We start from the raw sequence: 26,066 nt of genomic DNA, 5'->3' as shown, positions 1-26,066 counted from the left end.
ACTGAAAAGGGGTGTGTGAGCAAGGAGGCCTACAAACCTGATTCAGTTACACCAGCTCTCTCAGGAGGAATGGGCCAAAATTCACCCAACTTATTGTGAGAAGCTTGTGGAAGGCTACCCAAAATGTTTGACCCAAGTTAAACAATTTGAAAGCAATGCTACCAAATACTAATTGAGTGTATGTAAACTTCTGACCTACTGGGAATGTGATGAAAGAAATAAAAGCTGAAATAAATCATTCTTTCTACTATTATTCTAACATTTCACATTCTTGAAATAAAGTGGTGATCCTAACTGACCTAAGACAGGGAATTTTTACTTAAATGTCAGGAATTGTAAAAAAACTATGTTTAAATGTATTTGGCTAAGGTGTATGTAAACTTCCGACTTCAAGTGTATATATAATGAGATCATGTGACAGATCACGTGACACTTAGATTGCACACAGGTGGACTTTATTTAACTAATTATGTGACTTCTGAAGGTAATTGGTTGCACCAGATCTTATTTAGGGGCTTCATAGCAAAGAGGGTGAATACATATGCACTCACCAATTTTCTGTTTTTTTAAATGAATTTTGTATTTGAAACAAGTAATTTTTTTCATTTCACTTCACCAATTTGGACTATTTGGTGTATGTCCATTACATAAACTCCACATAGAAAACCATTTAAATTACAGGTTGTAATGCAACAAAATAGGAAAAACGCCAAGGGGGATGAATACTTTTGCAAGGAATAGTTTTAAAAAGCCAACTGACATTTACTCCTCTACAACACTGTGATTATTATTATTTGACCCTGCTGGTCATCTATGAACATTTGAACATCTTGGCCATGTTCTGTTATAATCTGGCACAGCCAGAAGAGGACTGGCCACCCCTCATAGCCTGGTTCTTCTCTAGGTTTCTTCCTAGGTTCTGGCCTTTCTAGGGAGTTTTTCCTTGCCACCGTGCTTCTACACCTGCATTGCTTGCTGTTTGGGGTTTTAGGCTGGGTTCCTGTACAGCACTTTGAGATATCAGCTGATGTAAGAGGGGCTTTATAAATACATTTGATTTGATTTGCAAGGCACTGTTTCATACCATTCCCCTTTGTGCTACAAGGGCAGAGGGGATGAAGCAAAGGACGCACACACACACACACACACACACACACACACACACACACACACACACACACACACACACACAACACACACACACAACACACACACACACACACACACACCTGCACTTAAAAACATAGAGCACAATTCATTTTCAGGCTTATCGCTTTCACAGAGGTGAGAGGCACACGGGTCCGGCAACACATTGAGCTGGAGGTAGAGAAAGGCTGCAGACTTGATTTGATGGAATTGTGTCATTTGTCAGTTGTGACACACAATGAGCTATGAGGAAGAGTGCTGGATTGGAACGTTCCCTTTCTACTGGGCTCCTTGAGGAAACATGATGCTAGCACATTGTGATTGTGCTTTCCTTGTGTCGTACAGTTTTGGAAGCACTGAAGTAGACGCATATATGCACGCACGCACGCACGCACGCACGCACGCACACACACACACACACACACACACACACACACACACACACACACACACACACACACACACACATTGTGTGTAATGCAGCAGGGGTTGTGGAGTAGAGTGAATAGGTGGCATATGGCAGGTCCCTCTACAGGCCCACCGTTATTCTGCCTGTCTTCACTCTGCTCCCCTCCTCTCTTCTCCTCTCCTGTTCTGTTCATTTCTCCCCTCAGCCTGACGGATGCGCCCCCAGAAAATGTGCACAACAGCAGCTTTCAAGGACACACTTCTTATTGCCTGTGTACATTACAGTAATGTGTGTAGGTGCATGTACAGTGTTTGTGTGTGTGTTGGGGGAATGTATGTGTGTGTCTTCATTTTCTATATTGACATTAAAACTAAACGATGGGGACGGCAAGCAGCCAGAATGGTGTGGTCATGCAGTTCGGACAGATGCTAGCTGACTGTGTGAGAGGGTCGCAGGAGACGTGAAAGTGTGTAACCACACTCCGTGCTGTGTAGGGAGACATGTTGTACTGGAACCAGTAATGAGCCAGTAAAAGACTGGCCACTCGTGGGCCTCCCAGTACCGTATGGTAGGGGAGAAACACTCCTCGTTTGTCCCAAACCAACAGAGAAAATTCCAGAATGGCAGAGTCAGGATATGTTGGATTGTACCTCAGGGATTCTGAGGCATTCACATTTTGGTATGAGCAAGCATTCACTGGAAAGCAACAATGTGCTCCAATCTTTGAATACAATTTTACTCAAAAGGCTCCTAAAATGTCTAAAAATAAACACTTTTATGCTATTCACCTTGGTGTTACTTTGAATAAGAAGCATATGGATTGGACTGTAACCAGGATGGGCAGTATCAAATCATGTGTGTGGTCTTGCCTTACCTTTGGATGCCTCTGTTCCGTACGGGTTACCCAGGCTGTCCGTCAGGTCAGGTAGCCAGGCATCTCTGACTGCGGACTTGAAGACGTCACGGTTGTCAAGACTCTGGATTGGCCGGAAGTTGCTCCTCAGGTATTCCACAGACTTCACATGGTCCTGCTGCTCTGTGGTGAAGATGGAGTAGAACGCCTCCAGCTAAAAGAGATATAGAAAGAGAGAGGTAGAGAAAGAGAGAGATAGAGAAAGAGAGAGATAGCGAGATGAAGACAGAAAAACACACACCTTATTAAGGAGGAGAGAAATTACCATAATGCATGTTGAGGATATTGAAACCTCTGACATCATGTGAGCTGGAAAATTGGATTCATGAACTGATTTGTTTTGTTCATGGCATCTTTCAAGCAGCCAATGCCCAGTGAGATCCTATTTTCCTTTGCCCATACATGTGTAATGCTGTAATCTTGTTCCTAGCTGAGAGTCTAAGAGGCGTGAAGGGCCAAGCTAGCCCAGCCTAATCAGGGGAATAGCGTTCATGAAGCAAACAGAAAAACATGAACAGCTGTCCCCCTCCTCTCCTCTCCTCAGCCCAGAGAAGAACCAACACCACCACAGAATAACCACTATCTGACCAGGAGCAGGGACCCAGGAAATAATCTGAATAATCTGCCGAGCGGTTTCAGAGCTGCTTAAGACGATGAGCGCAAAGTCTGTCCGTCAACATCATGATGACACGCTAACGGCTACAGAAACAACATGAGCTGAGACTGATCATGTGAAAAACACACAGTCGATTTAGAGTGAAAAAAAAGCGGATAGAGAAAGAGAGATGTAGGGAGGGAAGGTCTCATTTCCTCAGTGTGTGATTTGGTCAGGGAGTGGGAGTGAGGTTGTGGGATAAACAAGCAGTCGGTATGGTTACAGAGAGAGGGTTGGAACACTTCCCTGTCTGCTCGGCTCTGTGTGTGTTTACTAAGCAGACTGAGACTGGAGACCTGGGGAATACTCAGCTCAATGACTACCCCCTACAGTGGCTGTGGAGGGTGTGTGTGGGTGTGTGTGTGTGCACCACAGATTTCTCTCATCTGACACTATAGGGAAGATGTATTCCAGCAGAATAGTAACGTATCTTCCATTCTTTGACAGGCCACATGTGATGTCCCTTAGGCTGAGCCCTTCTATAGGCTGCATTGGCCATCATGGCTGATCTGCTAAACATCAGTAGCCTCCAGCCCTGGCACAGACAGCACAGGCTCAAGCCAGGCCGTGTCGAAGCAATACGCTGCTCTCCACCAAATCTCTTAATCAGACTAGAATCTGCTAATCCCTAATATGGCAACACCCTCCTGAAAAAGCAGCTTATTCGGGTTGAAATCTCTTCCAGGCCTGCCAGAGGATTTCTGTCTTTGTGTGGAAATCACAGTGCGATTGGAGACTAATCCTTCCAGGAGTGACGCCGCACACACTCACGCAAACACACACACACTTCTGTGACTAGTGAGGAAGGCATCTGTGATGGGGAGAGCAGAGGGTTAAGTGGCCTGGCGTGGCACACACTCACACAGTCCAGATGTTACAAGTGGAAGCATTTTAGGCGGAGCTGTCGCTATGGAATAGCTGAGCATCGATCTGCTTTAAAAGCCACCCTTAAGCTACATCTGTCACTCCCAATGACCTACTTCCACCACTGATCAAGAACAAAAGACTGAGATGGAGGGAGAGAGAGAGCAAGGGCAAGAGAGAGAGAGAGAGGGAGGGAGAGAGATGAAGACATAGACAGACAGGGGAGAGGGAGTGCACTGTGTCTTCTTTCCATGTTCTTTCATCTTGGCCAATGATGTTTTCTTCAAACCTCAGGACAGGGAAGGTGGTAACAATAGACTTCAAAGCCGAGTTAAATCAAATAAAAAAGATTGACTAATGGTCAAGGGTAAACATCCGGAGGATAAAGGATAGGAACGGTAATGATAAAGGATCAAAGTGACAGGAAGGAAGGACATGCTGCCTGGATGGATAGAGCCCCTCTAAGTCCCTGTCCTGTTCATCAACACGACTCAAACATCTCCCTGATTTTCCATCACCTCTCATGTGTCGATCAGGGTAGCTAGCTAGGTCTCCGCCTCTCAGGAGAGTCTAAAAAAATACTTCTTATACCAGGAAGCTCTGTAGAGGTGCTGTGAAAACCCCCATTGTATATTCCATATATATCCCAGAACATTATTCATTGTTGACTGGATCTCAGGCAAAATCAAATAATCCAAAAGGTCAGGCTCAGAGTTCCTCCATGCTGCTTTTCATCTTCTCTACTCTGCCTTGCTGCTCTCTTCTAATTCAGAGGATGACAACAGACAAATCCCCTCACTCTGCTATGAGACACCTGCTGTCTTCTGGTGAAGAAGCACCATTCACCTTGAGCTCCCATAAACACCCTATTGTAAAACTTGTCTGCCATTTATCATTGTATTCAAGAGTAAAATAACATCTTTAAATGATCCTACTACGGAATATGGTAATGTCCCCCATTAGAAACTTTGTTCATTTTACAGTAGGTTATAATAGCGAAGGTATGCCTATCTTCTTCTGGCTGTGTGTGTGAAGAACAGTTTTTTCGAGCTGTATGCAGACAGTGAATGTAATGCTGGTTTTATACAGGTTTTAAGTGTATGTGATAGTCTTATTGCTAGCCGTACTGCGCATGCAGCTGCTGTGACTGCCCACATTTTTGCTAGCTATTAAGGGTGCATAGACCTATGTACCAGTGTGCCATTTTGCATTCAGCAGTAGGGTAAGCTCTATGTAGCAGCTCTATGTAGCAGCCAGAATGTGATTTAGCCAGACAGTATGTAAGGGGAATATGAAGCTGACTAGCGGTGAGCTAGTGGTATTCAAGTGGTATAAAGCTTTATGTATGAGTGACCTATCTCTGTGTGGGCCCAGAGCCAGCACCTCTCCTCCACAGCTTTTGAGCTGTCTGGTCCTTGACTAAGCTTTGGCAGATAAACACGGTCTGCCACCGAGCACGCTCACAGGGGGCAACGCTCGACCACCCCTCAACACCACAGCCCACACATTCCCTCTCTCACAGTCCTTTTCCTCCTCTTCCTCTCCTTCTTTCTCTCTTTACCTCTCCATCTCTCGCCCCTTTTCTCTCCTCTCCTCTCCCCTTTCTCCCAATCTCTATTTCTCTCTCTTTCTCTCTTCCTCTCCTGCTGTGTCCCCTTAGATAAAGCCAATACTTCTTCCACATTTGGCTTCTTCCAGCCGCACTCTTAAGTAAACTCATTTGGCCTCATTAGAATGTAAGTTTGACAAATGTTCCCTGGACTGTTGGGGAGGAGAGAAGGACCAAGCGAGGCCAGAAACTGCACCCTCACATTACTAGCCATGTTTGTCTCAACCCAGTCCCAGATACAAACATCACACATTAGGTATGTGAGAAAATTACAGCTCCTGGAAGAAGGAGGTCATTAGTCAAAGGAAAGAAGTCAGTGTGTTGTGTGTGTGTGTGTGAGAGAGAGAGAGAGAGAGAGAGAGAGAGAGAGATAAAGTGACTCACCTGTTTGTAGGAGAGGAACACAGGTCTGTTGAAGACGATCCACTCTACCACCTTGCTGCAGGGGGGGATGGTGAGAGAGCCTGTGTAGCGATAGTAACTCCCCAACGATGACGGCAACAGATCCCTCAGAACAAAGGGCTCCAGGAAGGTTTCTTTCTCTGGGGGAGAACAAGCACCGTGACACAAGGAATCAGTATTGACCATTCAGCCACATCACATACAGCCACTATAAACATGTGGTATATCTCTGTACTACGATGCTTGGGAATGAGAAAATATCCTTCTTGATTGGAATAGACAGGGTCATGGGGATTTAGGTATAACCCTCTAGTACTGATGTAAGTCGCCTAGTTTGGCTGCCATAAGGATTATTCAACCAGGCCTGAGTCAGAGCTGCTGTGTGTAACCACTGGATCTGGCCCCAGTGTCCAAGGCTATATCAGAACCCAATGGACAACTCAAGCTTGACACAAATACCCCTCTTATAGCTGATCAATCCCACTGAGGACAAAACCGCCCATTTCCTTCCAAAATCCTTTTGTGATGGCAATGCTTACCAGTCAAAGACAACAATGGCATCCACACTTTGCCCAGGATAGAGATAAAGAGAGAAGGCAAACCTCTTGTGCCATAACTTTTCATGACCAACAATGAGGAGTCTACCCCCAACCCCTCTAAAATAGAGATAACAATGTAAATAACCTCCAAAGATGTGACGAGGAAACAAAACAAAATGGCTGTATGAATCCTCCTGGCCCACATTTTCAATACATAACTAAACTGGGAATCCTATTGAGCAGGGGTGAAAAAGGGGCTTAGCGTGCTAGCAATGCACCACGGAGCCGCATCAGATTGGACGTGAATGGGAGAGCTGGGGGATTAAAGCCACTGCTGGAGAATAGAGGACAGATAGAAGCAGGCACAGTAGCAGGGAAGGCACTATACTACTGTTTCTACCACAGCTGTACCACTAGCTAGGTTCACATGCTGTACTGTAGTCTACTGTACAGTAAGCTATTTCAGCCTTTATAAATTCATTTCCAATCAGGGTTGGAGAGTGCCGAGTCAGTGGAGACTTCAAAGCCACTGTGAGACGCTGAATTAATGGACTTGTAATGCCAGTGAGGAGCGGGGAGTTCATTTCAGCACTGTCACAGGAGACCACTGAGAAAGAACGCTTCACTGATCAAACACTGTTTGACACTGAGCTAACACTGGACAATGTACATCTAATGTACATACAGTACATGCAAGAGAATACAATGATGTACAGGGTTAAGGAAGTACAGTATGTCACCTCATCAGCCCCCCTCTCCTTTATCTCCTTCATATCCAGCATTAAGACACCACTGTATCATACAGCTGGGACTTATTAGTAGATACTTGAATCACTCCTAAATCTTCATATTATGCCCCAGTACCTTTTCACAGCTAAAATCCCCACGTCTTCAGACAGAAAAAAAGTCTGTGGCTTACTGCATATCTCAAATCAAATCAAATTTTATTGGTCACATACACATGGTTAGTAGATGTTAATGCGAGAATAGCGAAATGCTTGTGCTTTTAATTCCAACAGTGCAGTAATATCTAACAAGTAATCTAACAAATTCACAACGACTACCTTATACACAAAAATGTAAAGGGATGAATATGTACATATAAATATATGGATGAGCGATGGCCGTGCGGCATAGGCAAGATGCAGTAGATGGTATAGAATACAGTATACAGTGAGGGAAAAAGGTATTTGATCCCTTGCTGATTTTGTACGTTTGCCCACTGACAAAGAAATGATCAGTCTATAATTTTAATGGTAGGTTTATTTGAACAGTGAGAGACAGAATAACAACAAAAGAATCCAGAAAAACGCATGTCAAAAATATTATAAATTGATTTGCATTTTAATGAGGGAAATAAATATTTGACCCCCTCTCAATCAGAAAGATTTCTGGCTCCCAGGTGTCTTTTATACAGGTAACGAGCTGAGATTAGGAGCACACTCTTAAAGGGAGTGCTCCTAATCTCAGTTTGTTACCTGTATAAAAGACACCTGTCCACAGAAGCAATCAATCAATCAGATTCCAAACTCTCCACCATGGCCAAGACCAAAGAGCTCTCCAAGGATGTCAGGGACAAGATTTTAGACCTACACAAGTCTGGAATGGGCTACAAGACCATCACCAAGCAGCTTGGTGAGAAGGTGACAACAGTTGGTGCGATTATTCGCAAATGGAAGAAACACAAAAGAACTGTCAATCTCCCTCGGCCTGGGGCTCCATGCAAGTCCTCACCTCGTGGAGTTGCAATGATCATGAGAACGGTGAGGAATCAGCCCAGAACTACACGGGAGGATCTTGTCAATGATCTCAAGGCAGCTGGGACCATAGTCACCAAGAAAACAATTGGTAACACATTACGCTGTGAAGGACTGAAATCCTGCAGCGCCCGCAAGGTCCCCCTGCTCAAGAAACCACATAGACATGCCCGTCGGAAGTTTGCCAATGAACATCTGAATGATTCAGAGGACAACTGGGTGAAAGTGTTGTGGTCAGATGAGACCAAAATGGAGCTCTTTGGCATCAACTCAACTCACCGTGTTTGGAGGAGGAATGCTGCCTATGACCCCAAGAACACCACCCCCACCGTCAAACATGGAGGTGGAAACATTATGCTTTGGGGGTGTTTTTCTGCTAAGGGGACAGGACAACTTCACCGCATCAAAGGGACAATGGACGGGGCCATGTAACATCAAATCTTGGGTCAGAACCTCCTTCCCTCAGCCAGGGCATTGAAAATGGGTCGTGGATGGGTATTCCAGCATGACAATGACCCAAAACACACGGCCAAGGCAACAAAGGAGTGGCTCAAGAAGAAGCACATTAAGGTCCTGGAGTGGCCTAGCCAGTCTCCAGACCTTAATCCCATAGAAAATCTGTGGAGAGAGCTGAAGGTTCGAGTTGCCAAACGTCAGCCTCGAAACCTTAATGACTTGGAGAAGATCTGCAAAGAGGAGTGGGACAAAATCCCTCCTGAGATGGGTGCAAACCTGGTGGCCAACTACAAGAAACGTCTGACCTCTGTGATTGCCAACAAGGGTTTTGCCACCAAGTACTAAGTCATGTTTTGCAGAGGGGTCAAACACTTATTTCCCTCATTAAAATGCAAATCAATTTAAAAAAAATTTGACATGCGTTTTTCTGGATTTTTTTGTTGTTATTCTGTCTCTCACTGTTCAAATTAACCTACCATTAAAATGATAGACTGATCATTTCTTTGTCAGTGGGCAAACGTACAAAATCAGCAGGGGATCAAATACTTTTTTCCCTCACTGTATACATATGAGATGAGTAATGTAGGATATGAAAACATTATTAAGTGGCGTTATTTAAAGTGACTAGTGATACCTTTATTACATCCATTATTACATTTATTAAAGTGGCCAGAGATTTGAGTCTGTATGTTGGCAGCAGCCACTCTATGTTAGTGATGGCTGATGTCTGATGGCCTGGAGATAGAAGCTGTTTTTCAGTCTCTCAGTCCCAGCTTTGATGCAGCTGTACTGACCTCACCTTCTGGATGATAGCGGGGTGAACAGGCAGTGGCTCGGGTGGTTGTTGTCCTTGATAATCTTTTTGGCCTTCCTGTGACATGTAGGTGTCCTGGAGGTCCTGGAGGGTAGGTAGTTTGCCCCCGGTGATGCGTTGTGCAGACCGCACTACCCTCTGGAGAGCTTGCGGTTGTGGGCGGAGCAGTTACCATACCAGGCGGTGATACAGCCCGACAGGATGCTCTCGATTGTGCATCTGTAAAAGTTTGTGAGTGTTTTAGGTGACAAGCCAAATTTCTTCAGCCTCCTGAGGTTGAAGAGGCGCTGTTACACCTTCTTCACCACGCTGTCTGGGTGGACCATTTCAGTTTGTCCGAGATGTGTACGCCGAGGAACTTAACTTTCCACCTTCTCCACTGCGGTCCTGTTGATGTGGATAGGGGGCAGCTCCCTCTGCTGTTTCCTGAAGTCCACGATCATCTCCTGTGTTTTGTTGATGTTGAGTGACAGGTTATTTTCCTGACACCACACTCCAAGGGCCCTCACCTCCTCCCTGTAGGCCGTCTCGTCGTTGGTAATCAAGCCAACCACTGTAGTGTCGTCTGCAAACTTGATGATTGAGTTGGAGGCGTACATGGCCACGCAGTCATGGGTGAACAGGGAGTACAGGAGAGGGCTGAGAACGCACCCAATGTAGCCTATGATTTGCATGTGTTGATGGGCACCCACTGTACCATCGTGTTAATTCAAATAGGAAATGAATGAACAAAGGATTTTCAGCGTTCTGTTAAGATTAAATCCAGACAACGCCTTGGGTGTCATTTAATCTACATGCATGTGTTGACTGGCCCCAGCTTAAATCCACTCGCAACATCTATCTCCTGCACAAGAGATATCTGAGCTGTAAACTACACACAGACACACACACATGCATGGTCTCACACAAGCACACACACACACAGATACTCAGAACTGTGTCTGTAAGCACTTGGTTTCTCCTGATATGTGTCCTGAGGACGTGTCTTTGCGCCTAGATTCTGTACCTGCCCTTGACGTATAATTAAATATTAAGACTAAGTAACCTAATGGATGATTACTTGAGCAGACAGATTTCCTGTTCCACAGGCCCGTGTGCTTAAAATACCAGCAGAATGAGCTCCGTCGACGCCACATTAATAATACAATTAAAAGGCCTTGCTTTGAGCCACAGGAAACACACAGAGCCATTGAAAACAGTGGATGGCTTCACAACGTTCTCACAACAAATCTTCCTCTGACACTTCAAACAAGTGTTTGTTTGTGCGTCTACGTGTGGATGGATCCCAGGGAACGGGATAGGATGTGTTGCAGTGTTAGGATTTATTTCAGCAGTGGTGGCAACGTCTGTGAGAAGTGTTGGTTGGTTGGGGGGAGGGGAAGGTCTGTGAGAAGGTCACTTCTGGGGCATTCTAACAAAAATGCCTGAAAATTACATGATGTTCTCTTCTTTTGTTTCATGTTATCTCTTCAACTCAATGACATCACCAGACAATTCTATACTAACCCCAGAGATAATTGATCTAGCGTAACATTACTGTTTCATAGCTAACAATCATTACATTCATCTATTAATAGGGTTGGCTCATAGAGATAGCTAGAGGACGCAACATTGTATCTGTCCCATTATGGCATCTGTGAGCCTGGGCAGTGCTATTGAGGCCATCTCCACTTTGAAGTAGTCAATGTTTTTCTTCCACTACTTCTATGAGTTGGTAAACAAACTGAAAGGGTGCATACTGCCACCTGGAGTGTGTTGTTTGAACAGGTATAAAGGCAATTTGGTGATTTACTGCCACCTGCAGTTATGGAATGTATGCTCAAGAGTATAATACATTGGCTGTTCCCTCCTACTGACCTGGATGGAATTATGTGATCCTTCCTTAATCCAACACAAAGCCACAAATGTCTCATGTTTAGAGGGAGCGTACAATTGGCATGCTGACTGCACGAATGTCCACCAGGGCTGTTGCCAGAGAATTTAATGTTAATTTCTCTATGCGAAGAAGATGTGTCGCGCTGCATGAGGCAAATGTTGGGCACACCAGATACTGACTGATTTTCTGACCCACGCCCCTACCTTTTTTTAAGGTATCTGTGACCCACAGATGCATATTTGCATTCCCAGTCATATGAAATCCATAGATTAGGGCCTAATGAACTGTAACTCAGTAAAATCTTAGAAATTGTTGCATTATTATTTTTGTTCAGTGTAGTTACATTTTAGGTTTCTGAAACGATCTGATGGGAATCTGAGGAAGATATGTAACTTGTTGAAACTTGTCCCTGTGATCTTAAAAGTCTCGGAAGAATAAAAAATAAATACTAATAATATCATTTATGTTTTTCAGTGGCGCCATCAATTTAGCAGTGGAGGTGTGGCGCTGCTAAATGAATATAGGGGAAACACTGTGTTGGAAGGAATCATCGTGTAGAATTTAGCATGTGTTTTGCTATTTGTTTGCTGGAAGTTTGTGTGTGAGTTTGTGAGTATGTGTGTGCATGAGAATGCTTAATTCAAATCCATAAATCTTGAGTCTCCCTCCCTCTTACTCCCTCCTCTCCCTCCCTCCGTGCCTGTCCCCTCCCCGTCTGGGGGCGGCAGAGCTTAAAATACATCTCTCCATTCACAAGTGGGAGACAGCAAGAGACAGGCCTGTCAGCGGGGGAGGAAGGGGGAGATGAGGGAGGCGGGGGACCCCACGGTCATATCTGTCTCGGATAAAGACAGTGCATTTCTCACCCCCCGTCACGCTGCCTGGCCCTGGGCACGCCACAGTCTGCCTCCTCTCTCCCAACCTTAGCTCTTTCTCCCTCTCTTCTCCCGTCACATTCCCTCCCTCCTTTTTGTCTTACCCAGCACACTCCCTTCTTTTCTCTTCTCTCTATTCACACTTCCTCCCCTTCTCCTGTCCTTCTCCAGAGTCCCTCCTCCTTTATACTGCCATCATCACACTCCCTCTCTCCTGTCCTCCCTCACGTCCCCTCCCATTTCCCGTTTCCCGTCACACTCCCTCTCTCCTCCTCTCTAGTCCCATCATATCTCCTCCCTCTCACCACAGGACACCGCCAGAGCCCTCAGCAATAACACATGGCATCAAAGACAGGAAGACAACGGGACTATCATGGTGACTGTCATTGTGAAATTGACGGTGGAGGATAATTATGATATTGATGATGATGGCTTTCACTGGTTACACTAAAAATAACGTGGCAAGATTGTATCATCATCATCATTATTGTCATTACCATCATCATCACCATCTTGCAATATAGTTCTGCATTGTTTTACGATACAGATATGGCTCTGTCTGTAAGACACATTCTTAATGTATCAGTATTTCAAAGTTACACAGTCCTTCTACATCAGTGAGAGCTCAGTGAATCAAAGATCAGAGCAGTCTTTATCTTAGCCTGTCGAGTGCCTTAAGCCTTCACCCTTATAACACAATTCCTGTCAGATTTATCAGCTTTATCTCATATCAGAGTTCAAACAATTACCCAACTATAATCACTACACCAGGGACACACCCATATCCCTCTGGTCTCATTCAGACAAGGCTTGAATTGTCTCTTGAAGATCTGCTAAAAATTGTGGGCAGAACCAACATTAATATTCCTAATAGTTTATTTTGTCTGTCGGGACTCCTGGGGGCAACCTGGGGTATGTTCGATATAATTAGGCAGTTGCAAAAATAATTGACTACCCAATGACTGAAACATGAATGAAAAGGGGATGAGATATTACGGTTTTACATGCAACCTTGCAAAATAATGTTGTTATCCTCAATAAACAAATGTTGGTCAATGACTGGTCAATTCATAGTCCCTCCTGGAATGATTGGGTGATGGAAGTGTCACTCACCATGATGGACTACGCCCCTCAGGCCATGGATAATGGGGTCCACTGCTGGGTTGTCCTTCAGTCCCACCTGACAACAGTAGAGGAGAGAGGAGCAGGAGACACACATTAGAGCCTGGGTAATATCTAAAACATTGAAATCTAACATTGATTCAACACCCTCTGATACTTTCACCCAACAAAGAGAGAAAACAGAAGTTACAGAAAGAGAGGGGAGGGCCGAGCGAGAGGGAGAGAGGGAGGATAGAGAGGGGGAGAGAGAGGAGAGAGAAAGGAAAGAGAGAAAGAAAGAAAAAGAGAGAGAGAGAGAGAGAGAGAGAGAGGGAGGGGGGAGAGAGAGGAGAGAGAAAGGAAAGAGAGAAAGAAAGAAAAAGAGAGAGAGAGAGAGAGAGAGAGAGAGAGAGGGAGGGGGGGAGAGAGAGGAGAGAGAAAGAGAGAGAGGGGGGGGAGAAAGACAATTTCTTGTAGAGTGAGTACAATCTCGTATGGTGAGAACAATCAGAGTCAATCAGAAGTCTGTTTGACCTGAGCCGGAGGAGCAATACACATGACATCAATGGACTCTATAACTATGTAGGTCATACAGCTAGCCAAACAGGCACGCACTCAGGCACTCAGAATATGTTTTTAAAACACAGCTGAAACAGGGTGACAGATAGTCCATGTCTGTGAGCAGCAGAGCAGCAGGTAAAGTAGGGAGAAAATGACTGTGATTAGCACTACTGAGAGATGGAGGAAGATGCAAAAATACACATCATTACCCTATGTCATTATTTCATCTCACAGAAAGGTTGAAAGGAGTGTTAAAAACAGGATTGCTATCTTTTTCCTGGCACTCAGCAGGGGGAGACAAGGAAAGGAAGCCATCTTTAAGTATTGGGACAAAGCCCCACATCGAGCTTCAACACACTTCAGTGGTGTTCTTTCCTTTTCTCCCCACGTGGAGAGACTAGGAAGACCCCTCCTGCAGGACATCATTGTAAATAGCATCAGAGACTAACCTAACAGTTAAGGGTGCAACCTTCCCTGCTACCTTCCTTCCTTCCTTCCTTCCTCACCCTCCCATGGCACACCTTTGTTCTTCTGTGACCCACTAAGTCCATGGTCTTCATTTTTCAACCATGCGTACATTTCGGAGTAAATTCTGACATACGTGGATTTGCTTCCGCAACAAATTCTTAGGATTTATACATATATGCATGTTTTCATTGTTATATCAGAGCCATACTATATTGAGCGAGCCCTACACCCTCCATTCACCTTTATTGGTAATAAAAACACCCTCATTTGCTGTATGATGTGGAGATGTTGGAACAGGGCCATGACAGTTTGTAAAATAAAGCGCATTGGCAAATTTTATCACACATGTAGAGGTGTGGGCAGAATGTTTGAATCTTTTGCAGTGGTCTTTTTCAAACAAAAAATACATGTCACCTATAGCGAGTGTCAAACATTCTGCAAGTTTGATTGTCTATTTTAACAATTTAAAAGTCAATTCTACGGCACACTACTATGGAAAATATGAATTGTTGTTTAATATTTTGTTCATCAATAGATTTAGTTTTTATCTCCTGCCTTGGTATTGGCTCTGAGTTTAAATAGGCTATGATGTTGTGATTCTATCACACAGCAATACTGTAGCCTACCCATACTGTCAAATATTTTAAATTGGCTACCGGTCTATTTACTTTCGAGCATGTTTGGCTATTAAATATGTGATGGATAAATGGTAGGCTAATAATTGTTGTGTAGCGGGAATAAACCAGTCATGTCACAAAAGCAGAGACATGTCCTGCAATGTGATCATGATTTAGGCCAATATAATACAAGTAAAAGAAACACATGCTGCCATGTGGACTCCTCACCAACGGATGCATCTGTTTTATCATGTATGCTATAATGTTTTTATTAACCTACCATTTTTATAATTCCCTTCAAAATAACAATATTTGCTTGGAATACAATTGATCAACCACTAGAAGTTGTACGAACGCATGGTATGAGTTTTGCGTGACGATACGCACACTTTACCGTCAAGTTCAAAATGGATATATACCAACCTTTGCGGGAAAAATAGTGCAGGCAAGGTTTAGAGCCTTTTATGGTACGCACACACCTTCGATAAATGAGGCCCCAGGTCTCAGCCAACTCCGTTGATTCCCACTCTGATGTGTCGTAACCACCCACTGTCTTCCTCTGTTCCTCTGTTCGCACTCACCGTGTGAGGCATCATACATCTACCACAATCCTTTGAGTTCTCTCCCACTGCCCCTCTTTTCTTAAAAAAAATCATGTTTTTGGCAGATGGCAAACCACAGAGAGCTCTGAATGACTGTATCTGCACTGGGGTTTTATTTAAGCAGAGCCATGCGCCAAATCAGCCTACCTAAGACAGCCCTCTGCCAAGAACAACAGAGAGAGGGAGAAAGATGGCTTCAAAGATAGAGATGGGGGGGTTAGGAGAAAAAGAGATAGGGAGGGAAGCTGAAAGAGAAAGATGGAGAGCGTGACCATGGGAATTATAGTTTCATTATTAATAATTGTCTGTTATAGCCTGCAACTCTGTCCCCTGGGGACCTTCTCCATGGGGTTACATGCTGTGTCTGTTCCTACATGGCCAGTACCACAGCACAGTCCCTCTCTCCCCATGCAGGCAGTCTGACTCAGGCAAACGACACCATAGAGACACGACAGAAAGACCAGGCCACATGACATCTCATCTTGCTATCATCCATCCAACAGCCCTGATTCACATGCATTTCCCTTCTCAATGACATGAGTGCTAAAGAATAGCTGTGTGCTGACGGCTTTTGGACCTTTATTATATGTATTCCCACGTAAAAATGGCAACTACGATCAATTAAGAGAAGCATATTTTGCGGCGATATCAACTGAAAGTGCTCCATCTTGTTTCTGAGGATGTTGACATCGGTGGCAGTCGATTCTTCATGCTGAAGAATGTCCCGCTGTAACCAAGGTGACTGGTGACAGAGAGAGGAAGCAGAGACAAAGTGTCTAGGCCGTCCTGCTTCATCAACAACTACCCTGGCTGGAGGGCCAAAACACCATAGAACAGTACACTATTACAGTACCAGGCCTTGCCTCCTCCTCAATTCACTATTTAACAAATGGCTAAAACCAACAAGTGCACATTTGTTTGAATTCGGTTTCTCTGTTAAAAGCTGGAGCTCATTTCTCATTAAGGTTGCAAGTACTCTGCTGAACTGGAAGCAGCACTGTGGCGTTATAATTGAGATAATTGATTCAGGGAGGAATGGAGTCACCTAAATGAAAGACAAAACACTCCTCCATCACCTAAAAGACACTGCCTCTCCTTAATGTACTGTACACCTTGACTGAGTTAATCAGAAGTAAACTTCCTGTTACAATAGTAATGCTTGCTCCAGTAAGTATTAAACCTCTGAGAGCGATGCTGGGCCTGGGTCTGCTCTCCTCACACGTGTGTATCTGAATGAGCGTACGGTGAATCACTGAGCATGTAGACTGTAAATAAGCCAATAAAACTGTAATGATAGATGTTACTACCACAATCTATTTCAATCAAGGTGCCAGGGTGGGCCGTAAAAGCAATGGGAGCCGCTGCCCTGAGAGCTCACGCGAGCCGATAGGGACAATTTGTTCTGTATGGCAACAGACATCATTTAATTAATACGTGCTACAGCTAGAGAAGAACAATCTAATCACCACACACACACACACACACACACACACACACACACACACACACACACACACACACACACACACACACACACACACACACACACACACACACACACACACACGCTGACTGAGACACACACGCAAACACAGGCAGAGATGTCCACACACATGAACTGTCATTTATCAATCAAGGGGGTCACTTGATTGATAAATGGCTTCAGTTATTAGAGCTGGGACGATAAACCGGAAATGACCGACAACTTGCTAACTCATACCGAAGAAACTTTGCATACAGTTGAATTCGGAAGTTTACATACACCTTAGCCAAATACATTTAAACTCAGTTTTTCACAATTCCTGACATGTAATCCTAGTAAAAATTCCCTGTCTTAGGTCAGTTAGGATCACCACTTTATTTTAAGAATGTGAAATGTCTGAATAATAGTAGAGAGAATGATTTATTTCAGCTTTTATTTCTTTCATCACATTCCCAGTGGGTCAGAAGTTTACATACACTCAATTAGTATTTGGGAGCATTGCCTTTAAATTGTTTAGCTTGGGTCAAACATTTCGGGTAGCCTTCCACAAGCTTCCCAGAATTAGCTGGGTGAATTTTGGCCCATTCCTCCTGACATAGCTGGTGTAACTGAGTCAGGTTTGTAGGCCTCCTTGCTCGCACATGCTTTTTCAGTTCTGCCCACACATTTTCTATGTGATTGAGGTCAGGGCTTTGTGATGGCCACTCCAATACCTTGACTTTGTTGTCCTTAAGCCATTTTGCCACAACTTTGGAAGTATGCTTGAGGTCATTGTCCATTTGGAAGACCCATTTGCGACCAAGCTTTAACTTCTAACTGATGTCTTGAGATGTTGCTTCAATATATCCACATAATTGTACTTCCTCATGATGCCATCTATATTCTGAAGTGCACCAGTCCCTCCTGCAGCAAAGCACCCCCACAACATGATGCTGCCACCCCCGTGCTTCACGGTTGGGATGGTGTTCTTCGGCTTGCTAGCCTCCCGCTTTTTCCTCCAAACATAACGATGGTCATTATGGCCAAACAGTTCAACAGCCTATGGAGCTGTGTGGCATATATGAAAGCAAAACAGCATAGGAAACAGCATTCCGCTCCTGGAGCTCAACACTTTCATCTATGCTGATTCATTTGAACCAAAACTACAGCAGTCAATGTACTGTCCCATGCTTCCTACACCTGTTGTTGGCACTTCTCCCAAGTGATGTTGCGAGTAGCCTCATTCATTAGTGGGGGGAAATGAATGGAGACAAAGAAAATGCTGTCCCAGAAATCCAAGAACAATAACTGCCAAAGAAGGACGCTGTGTCAGTTGTTTGGGATTATTTTGGTTTTAAACCTTGTGACATCGAGCAGGGTGAGGCAGTGTGAGGCAGTGTGCTTGAACTGTAGCAACCACCTATCCTCCATTTGTAACACAGGCACGTAATTTGTAACACAACATGACGAATGCATGGCAAAGAAAAACTATGCCAATAAGCGTCATGACAAGAATCGTTTGCACACACAACTCCCTATCCAACACACTCACCGATGGAATGAAATAACAGATGCCATAACGTACCACATCGCTAAAGACACGGCCCCAAATTCAACAGTTGAACAAAGTGGGTTCAAGAAGATGGTTCAGCACTCTGGACAAGAAATACAAAATGCCATTTACAAAATAATATCAGTGCTGAAACAGGCGCACTATTTCGCATCAACAAAGGGAGCCCTATATGTCATTGACACTGCACTACATCGATGTCGACTGGAAGCTGCGTAGCAGGTGCTAGCAGAGCAGACTGCCTACTTTCCAGAGGAACACACTGGGGGGGAGATAATAGCCCACGTCAGGGGCCAGGGGCCAGGGGCTGCAGGACTCGCTAGCAGCCTGGGATCAGCCAAAGGAGAAGCAGGTGTGCACCACAACAGACAGTGGGGCAAACGTCGTGAAAGCCACCAACCTAAATGGATGGACAGGGTTGCAGTGTTTAGGCCATCGACTTCACCTCGCCATCGGTATTTATTGTGAGCAAAAAGTTAGAGGCCTACATTTTGATTGTGTTTGGAGCAAATAATATGCTGCATTTACCAAACACCAATATACTAATGGAGATGAACTTGGTATGAAATACTATTACATTTAAAATCAGAAATAAATGCATAACTAAATGAATGTTTAAAATACAGGTATTTTTCTGAAGCAGCATTATATCATCTTAGAAATCATATGCTGGGTCACCTGGTAACCAAACTTAGGATAATACATCATGCCAATTTCTTTGCCATGGTGTAAAAATAGAGCTAATGGAGAGTAACTGTGCACCTCCAACAAAATGTTATTTATTGCAATTTATCTTTTATCATAAAATAATTATCAATTTATCGCCCAGTACTAGTAGTTATTGTGTGTATTGATTTGTTCTCTGTAAGCAGTGAGGTTGCTATTAGCCAGTGGTCTTTCTTGATGTTGTGTGGATACGCAGCCTGGTGGGGTTGTGTAACTTGGCAGACAGAGGAGAGGAGCTTTAAGGTTATCACCATAGAGGGAAGCCTCACTTTTGAACAGGATACCTCATCACGATAACCACCCCGAGGGATACATCAACTCTCAGGGCCTGCCAGATACTGGCTATCTGGCAATCAGTTTGGGGGCTCATTGTGTGTGTGTGTGTGTGTGTTTGTGTATGTGTGTTTGTGTGAAAATAAGTCAATCCATTTCTCTGTGCTCTGCATTCTACATTGGGCGTTGTTACAGTGGTTCCTCCTTTAAAAGTTGCAGCGTACTGCGGCGCAGCTTGCATAGTGCCGCAGAATTATATGGCACGTTATTTAAGTGTGAACCACTGGTACCATTAATGCTAGTTAGTGCTAGTTTGACCACCAGAGGGCATCTTTGAGAAGCATTTGATAGCCTTCAATAATGGCTGTACTAGAGAATGCGGGCACGCGGGAGACCGGGGTTCAATTCCCCGACAGGGAGGAAGGAGTAGGCTGTCCTTGTAAATAATAATTAGTTCTTAATTAACTGATTCCATATGTGTTATTTCATAGTTGTGATGTCTTCACTATTATTCTACAATGTAGAAAATAGTAAAAATAAAGAAAAACCCTGGAATGTATAGGTGTGTCTAAAATTTTGACTGGTACTTGCTTAATTCATTTGATTAATATTATGGTGTTTCTATTCTAAGAAAAATGAAAAACCCTCTGGGTTTCCATTAGGTTGGAACGGAAAATATGGCGCTGTACAACGTGACGGTCGGGAGTACAGTACTGAGCTATTTAGCTAAATAAGAACAAATTCTTATTTACAAGGACAGCCTACTCCTTCCTTCCCGTCGGGGATTTGAACCCTGTGTCGTGTGGGCACGCGGGAGACCGGGGTTCAAATCCCCGACGGGAAGGAAGGAGTAGGCTGTCCTTGTAAATAAGAATTTGTTCTTAACTGACTTGCCTAGTTAAATAAAGGTTACACTAAGAGCATAACATTTCTACACCCTAATTTTCTAATTCTATTCTAATCAATACCCAAACGGAGATTCAGTGAAAAAATGTATCTCATTGATTTATCAAGACCAGTCCCCATGCTTGTCTCAGAGCAGCGATGAAACGGTGCTAAAATAGTTCACTTCAATATGCTCTTTAAATAAATAAGACCTACACCACTTTTAACAGCACATTACTCAACACTAGTGAGACTCATGTCGCCTACGGTAGGCCTACAGTATATCAAAAAATATGACGTGACTCTCCGCCAATAATTACATATAGAGGATTGGAGGATATTTCTGTAATTCAGTGATATTTATTCCCATTTTAATTCATTATGGATCCATAACTAAATAAACATCAGCATTTTGAAAGAGTATTTTTATCATTATTTTATTAATGAAAGCATAAAGATGCCATTAATAGTTACATTATTTTAGTTTGAATGTGCAGACTGGCACTAAGAACAGAAAAGCGGGAACGTTTCCCTTGTCAGCGCCACTATAAGTGCAATGCCCCTTAGTGTTGCCAATGTGGCGGGGTGGGGGTCCACCACCCTCCCCCTTCCTCCTCCTCCCTTCCTCATGGGCTAGGTCGGTCTTCGGTGCGCGGCTCTGAGGCCCATCCCGTGCCCCCTGCCATTGTGCCTTGAACCTCGCGCGCTTTCAGTTGATACAGCTGGAGAACTGCAAGGCAATCCTATTGTGTGCCACTCGGGAGCCATGAACAAAACGACAAATATACAGTCGGAAGTTTCCATACATCTTAGCCAAATACATTACAAATCAAATTCCTGACATTAAATCATTATAAGAGTGTGAAATGTCAGAATAATAGTAGAGAGAATGATTTATTTCAGCTTTTATTTCTTTCATCACATTCCCAGTGGGTCAGAAGTTTACATACACTCAATTAGTATTTGGTAGCATTGCCTTTAAATTGTTTAACTTGGGTCAAACGTTTCGGGTAGCCTTCCACAAGCTTCCCACAATAAGTTGGGTGAATTTTGGCCCGTTCCTCCTGACAGAACTGGTATAACTGAGTCAGGTCTGTAGGCCTCCTTGATCGCACACACTTTTTCAGTTCTGCCCACAAATGTTCTATAGGATTTAGGTCAGGGCTTTGTGATGGCCACTCCAATACCTTGACTTTGTTGTCCTTAAGCCATTTTGCCACAACTTTGGAAGTATGCTTGGGGTCATTGTCCATTTGGAAGACTGATTTGCGACCAAGCGTTAACTTCCTGACTGATGTCATGAGATGTTGCTTCAATATATTCACATAATTGTACTTCCTCATGATGCCATCTATTTTATGAAGTGCACCAGGCCCTCCTGCGGCAAAAAAAAACACAACATGATGCTGCCACCCCCGTGCTTCATGGTTGGGATGGTGTTCTTCAGCTTGCAAGCCTCCCCCTTTTTCCTCAAAACATAACGATGGTCATTATGGACAAATTTTTGTTTCATCAGACCAGAGGACATTTCTCCAAAAAGTACAATCTTTATCCCCATGTGCAGTTGCAAACCGTAGTCTGGCTTTTTTTTATGGAGGTTTTGGAGCAGTGGCTTCTTCCTTGCTGAGCGGCCTTTCAGGTTATGTCGATATAGGACTTGTTTTACTGTGGGTATAGATACCTTTGTACCTGTTTCCTCCAGCATCTTCACAAGGTCCTTTGCTGTTCTGGGATTGATTTGCACTTTTTGCACCAAAGTACGTTCATCTCTAAGAGACAGAACGCATCTCCTTACTGAGCGGTATGACGGCTGCGCGATCCCATGGTGTTTATACTTGCGTACTATTGTTTGTACAGATGAACGTGGTACCTTCAGGCATTTCGAAATTGCTCCCAAGGATGAACCAGACTTGTGGAGGTCTACAATTTTTTTTCTGAGGTCTTGGCTGATTTCTTTTGATTATCCCATGATGTCAAGCAAAGAGGCACTGAGTTTGAAGGTAGGCCTTGAAATACATCCACAGGTACACCTCCAATTGACTCAAATGATGTCAAGTAGCCTTTCAGAAGCTTCTAATGCCATGTCATCATTTTCTGGAATTTTCCAAGCTGTTTAAAGGCACAGTCAACTTTCTGTATGTAAACTTCTGACCCACTGGAATTGTGATACAGTGATGGTCTTGTAGCCCATTCCAGCCTGACAGAATCATTGTAATTCAATGAACGTAAAGAATGGCCTCTTTGGTCTTGGCCATGCTGAAGAGTTTGGAATCTGATTGATTGATTGCTTCTATCGACAGTTGTCTTTTATACCGGTAACAAACTGAGATTAGGAGCACTCCCTTTAAGAGTGTGCTCCTAATCTCAGCTCATTACCTGTATAAAAGACACCTGGGAGCCAGAAATCTTTCTGATTGAGAGGGGGTCAAATACTTATTTCTCTCATTAAAATGCAAATAATTTCTAACATTTTTGACATGCGTTTTTCTGGATTTTTTTGTTGTTATTCTGTCTCTCACTGTTCAAATAAACCTACCATTAAAATTATAGACTGATCATTTCTTTGTCAGTGGGCAAACGTACAAAATCAGCAGGGGATCAAATACTTTTCCCCCCTCACTGTATATTGTCCTGCTAATAACAGGGTTAATAATGTATCTGTGAGAATATCCAACAGGCTTTTATATCATTTTAAAATAATAATACTAATAATAATAATTGCTTTGTTTAAAAAATAACAATATTTTGGAGATTATTTCGTTTTCAAATAATGTAAAATGAGCGAGAAAAAGGCTATTCTTGAACATGGGGTGAGAAATTGTTACTAATTTGTAAATAAAGCCAGTTTGTTATTTGGATTTTTTTATTTCTGTTTTTAGAGGGAGAGAAACCAAAAACCTACAATCATCTCATGGGTCTCCCAGTCGAGGGCAGCACGGGTATTGAACCAGCATCCGTAGCAACACAGCTTGCACTGCTATGCAGTGTCTTAGACCATTGCACCACTCAGGTGCTGTATAACGTGACCGGTTGGGAGTGGCATACAGTACTACAGTAAGACCAAAATAATCTTAACAAAATAAAAGAATAAAAAACCTTAGTGTAACAACAGTTTTAGTAAGCAATACTGAAGTCGTGCACAATTATCAATTTCTATTTAGGTTTATGTCACCCATTCATTGTCAGTTAGACACAGTAGGACCCAAAAGCATAATCAGTGCTCTAACTCCCCCTTGCGCTGGTCTGGAGCAATGTAGTGGTGACGCAGGGTACCATCCTAAACCACAAATTACCTCTAAGTCACATGGCGTAATCTCGCAATTTCTGAAGGAGGAACCACTGTACATGCAGTGTACACATGCACACACATGGCCCTCACGCACGCAAGTGCAGGTTACTGCTTGAGAGAGTAGAAAGTGTTTGAGTTAGAGGAGATCAAAGATTGAAAAATGCCATTATAAAAAGTACACCCACACATACTCACATTTGCATTAGAACAAAAGCATAGATGGAATCTCTGGAGATCCATACAGTATGCATCTGCCTAGTTATTGCGGTCACAGCTTCACTTCAACCTCTGAGGTCTAGAGATTGAATGATCTGATTCTTCAAGGAATAAGAAGGTGGGGGGGTTTGCAGTGCTTGGTGGGAGAGAGGGGAGGGAGACAGAGAGAGAGAAGAGCAGGAGTAAGAGAGAGGAGAGAGAGAGGGGAGAGGAGCGAGAGAGAAAAAGGGAGAGAGAGAGGAGAGGAACGAGAGAGAAAAAGGGAGAGGTTGAGAGAGAGACGGAGAGCGAGTGAGAGAGAGCAAGGGAGAGGGGGAGAGAGAGAGACGGAGAGCGAGAGAGAGCAAGGAAGAGGAAGAGAGAGAGAGAGATGGAGAGCGAGAGAGAGCATGGGAGAGGGGGAGAGAGAGACAGAGAGCAAGAGAGAGCAAGGGAGAGGGGGAGAGAGATAGAGGTAGAGCAAGGGAGAGGGGGAGAGAGAAAGAGACAGAGAGCGAGAGAGAGCAAGGGAGAGGGGGAGAGAGAGAGAGATGGAGACCGAGAGAGAGCAAGGGAGAGGGGGAGAGAGAGAGACGCAGAGTGAGAGAGAGCAAGGGAGAGGAGGAGAGAGAGACGGAGAGCGAGAGAGAGCAAGGGAGAGGAGGAGAGAGAGAGACAGAGAGTGAGAGAGAGCGAGAGAGAGCAAGGGAGAGCAGAAGACAGAATCATTGTAATTCAATGAACGTAAAGAATGGCCAATCTGGACCCAAGAGAGAGGACTGGAGGACTATGCAAACGTGGGCGAGTGTGTATGTCTCTCGGTGTGTGTAAGGGAGTAGTAAAGGAGAGGTAATGGACCAAGTAAAAGCCCACTTACGCAATCGATGGCATCAAATGAACTTTTAATCATGGCAATTCAGTGTGATGGAGTTGACCATGACCCTGCCCACTGCTAGCTCAACAGAGCCACCCGCCAGCACACTCAGGCCAGCCAACACTTATATCTCCACTTAAGACAATACAGCCTGATACAGTCGAAGTTCCAGACAAACACAGTGCTCACTGCATACACTTAGACAACAAAAGGAACACACTTTTTTTTCTCTAGCAGTGATGGTAAAGCAGTAATGTCGTGTTTCACTTCTGGTATTGTGCATTGATTTAGACTGAGGCAGTGTGTTGTTCCATGCCCCTTATAGAGAGAGAACAGACAACTAGACAAAGCTCAAACCAAGTTTATTCCACTGGGTCACACAGCTGCAAAGACATGTTTACACAAGCACATGTATTTATTCCCTCCTACTAGGCAGATTCTCCTCCTTGAACATCTAGACAGCCAATACATATCTGTTGCTAGGCAGGAACTTAGGTGGTGTGTGTGTAATAGAAACTTTCTTTGGCACTTCATCTGACCTGACCTCGGCCCACATTCCTCACTCCTCCCTAATCCACGGCTATCCAACCGTATCAGTGACTGAAACCAGACTGTTACCCTCTGGCCCTCTCCATAGGATCACTTAACAATAACATTATACATGTAAAGTACTTCTAGTATACTAACATGAATAAGAGTATATTCCAAGCTAGAATCCAACAGTGATAGAGGGTCATGTCAAAACCCTCTGTTTGAAAAGCCTAAGAGATGAGAGAGATGTTCTCACCTGAAAGAAGACCGACATCGCTGCAATGATCCTCTTCTGCCGCATGGCAGCACTGAGGCTGTCAAAGTCATCCGAGTTATACATGTAGATCTGCATCTGAGAGGGAGAGAGAATGGGACAAAGAGAGGGAGAGAGAATGGGACAAAGAGAGGGAGAGAGAGAATGGGACAAAGAGAGGGAGAGAGAGAATGGGACAAAGAGAGGGAGAGAGAGAATGGGACAAAGAGAGGGAGAGAGAGAATGGGACAAAGAGAGGGAGAGAGAGAATGGGACAAAGAGAGGGAGAGAGAATGGGACAAAGAGAGGGAGAGAGAATGGGACAAAGAGAGGGAGAGAGAGAA

At 44.0% G+C, this 26,066-nt stretch overlaps 1 protein-coding gene across 3 annotated transcripts in view; it reads right to left on the bottom strand.

The window, feature by feature from the left end:
* ptprga (protein tyrosine phosphatase receptor type Ga) overlaps positions 1–26,066 on the bottom strand; it is a 271,602-nt gene that overhangs the window by 38,662 nt on the left and 206,874 nt on the right. For all 3 annotated transcript variants that reach the window (XM_029694392.1, XM_029694393.1, XM_029694394.1), the window contains 4 exons: positions 25,726–25,821; positions 13,429–13,495; positions 5,981–6,138; positions 2,430–2,622 (listed from right to left, as the gene is read on the bottom strand). In XM_029694392.1, the coding sequence (XP_029550252.1) occupies positions 2,430–2,622; positions 5,981–6,138; positions 13,429–13,495; positions 25,726–25,821 (514 nt within the window). The remainder of the gene's footprint in view (positions 1–2,429; positions 2,623–5,980; positions 6,139–13,428; positions 13,496–25,725; positions 25,822–26,066) is intronic.

This window comes from Salmo trutta, chromosome 16 (assembly GCF_901001165.1).
Source record: "Salmo trutta chromosome 16, fSalTru1.1, whole genome shotgun sequence".
In the NCBI taxonomy this organism is placed as follows: Eukaryota; Metazoa; Chordata; class Actinopteri; order Salmoniformes; family Salmonidae; genus Salmo; species Salmo trutta.
The sequence above is the reverse complement of the archived record's forward strand: the minus strand, read 5'-3'. Positions and strand labels throughout refer to the sequence as shown.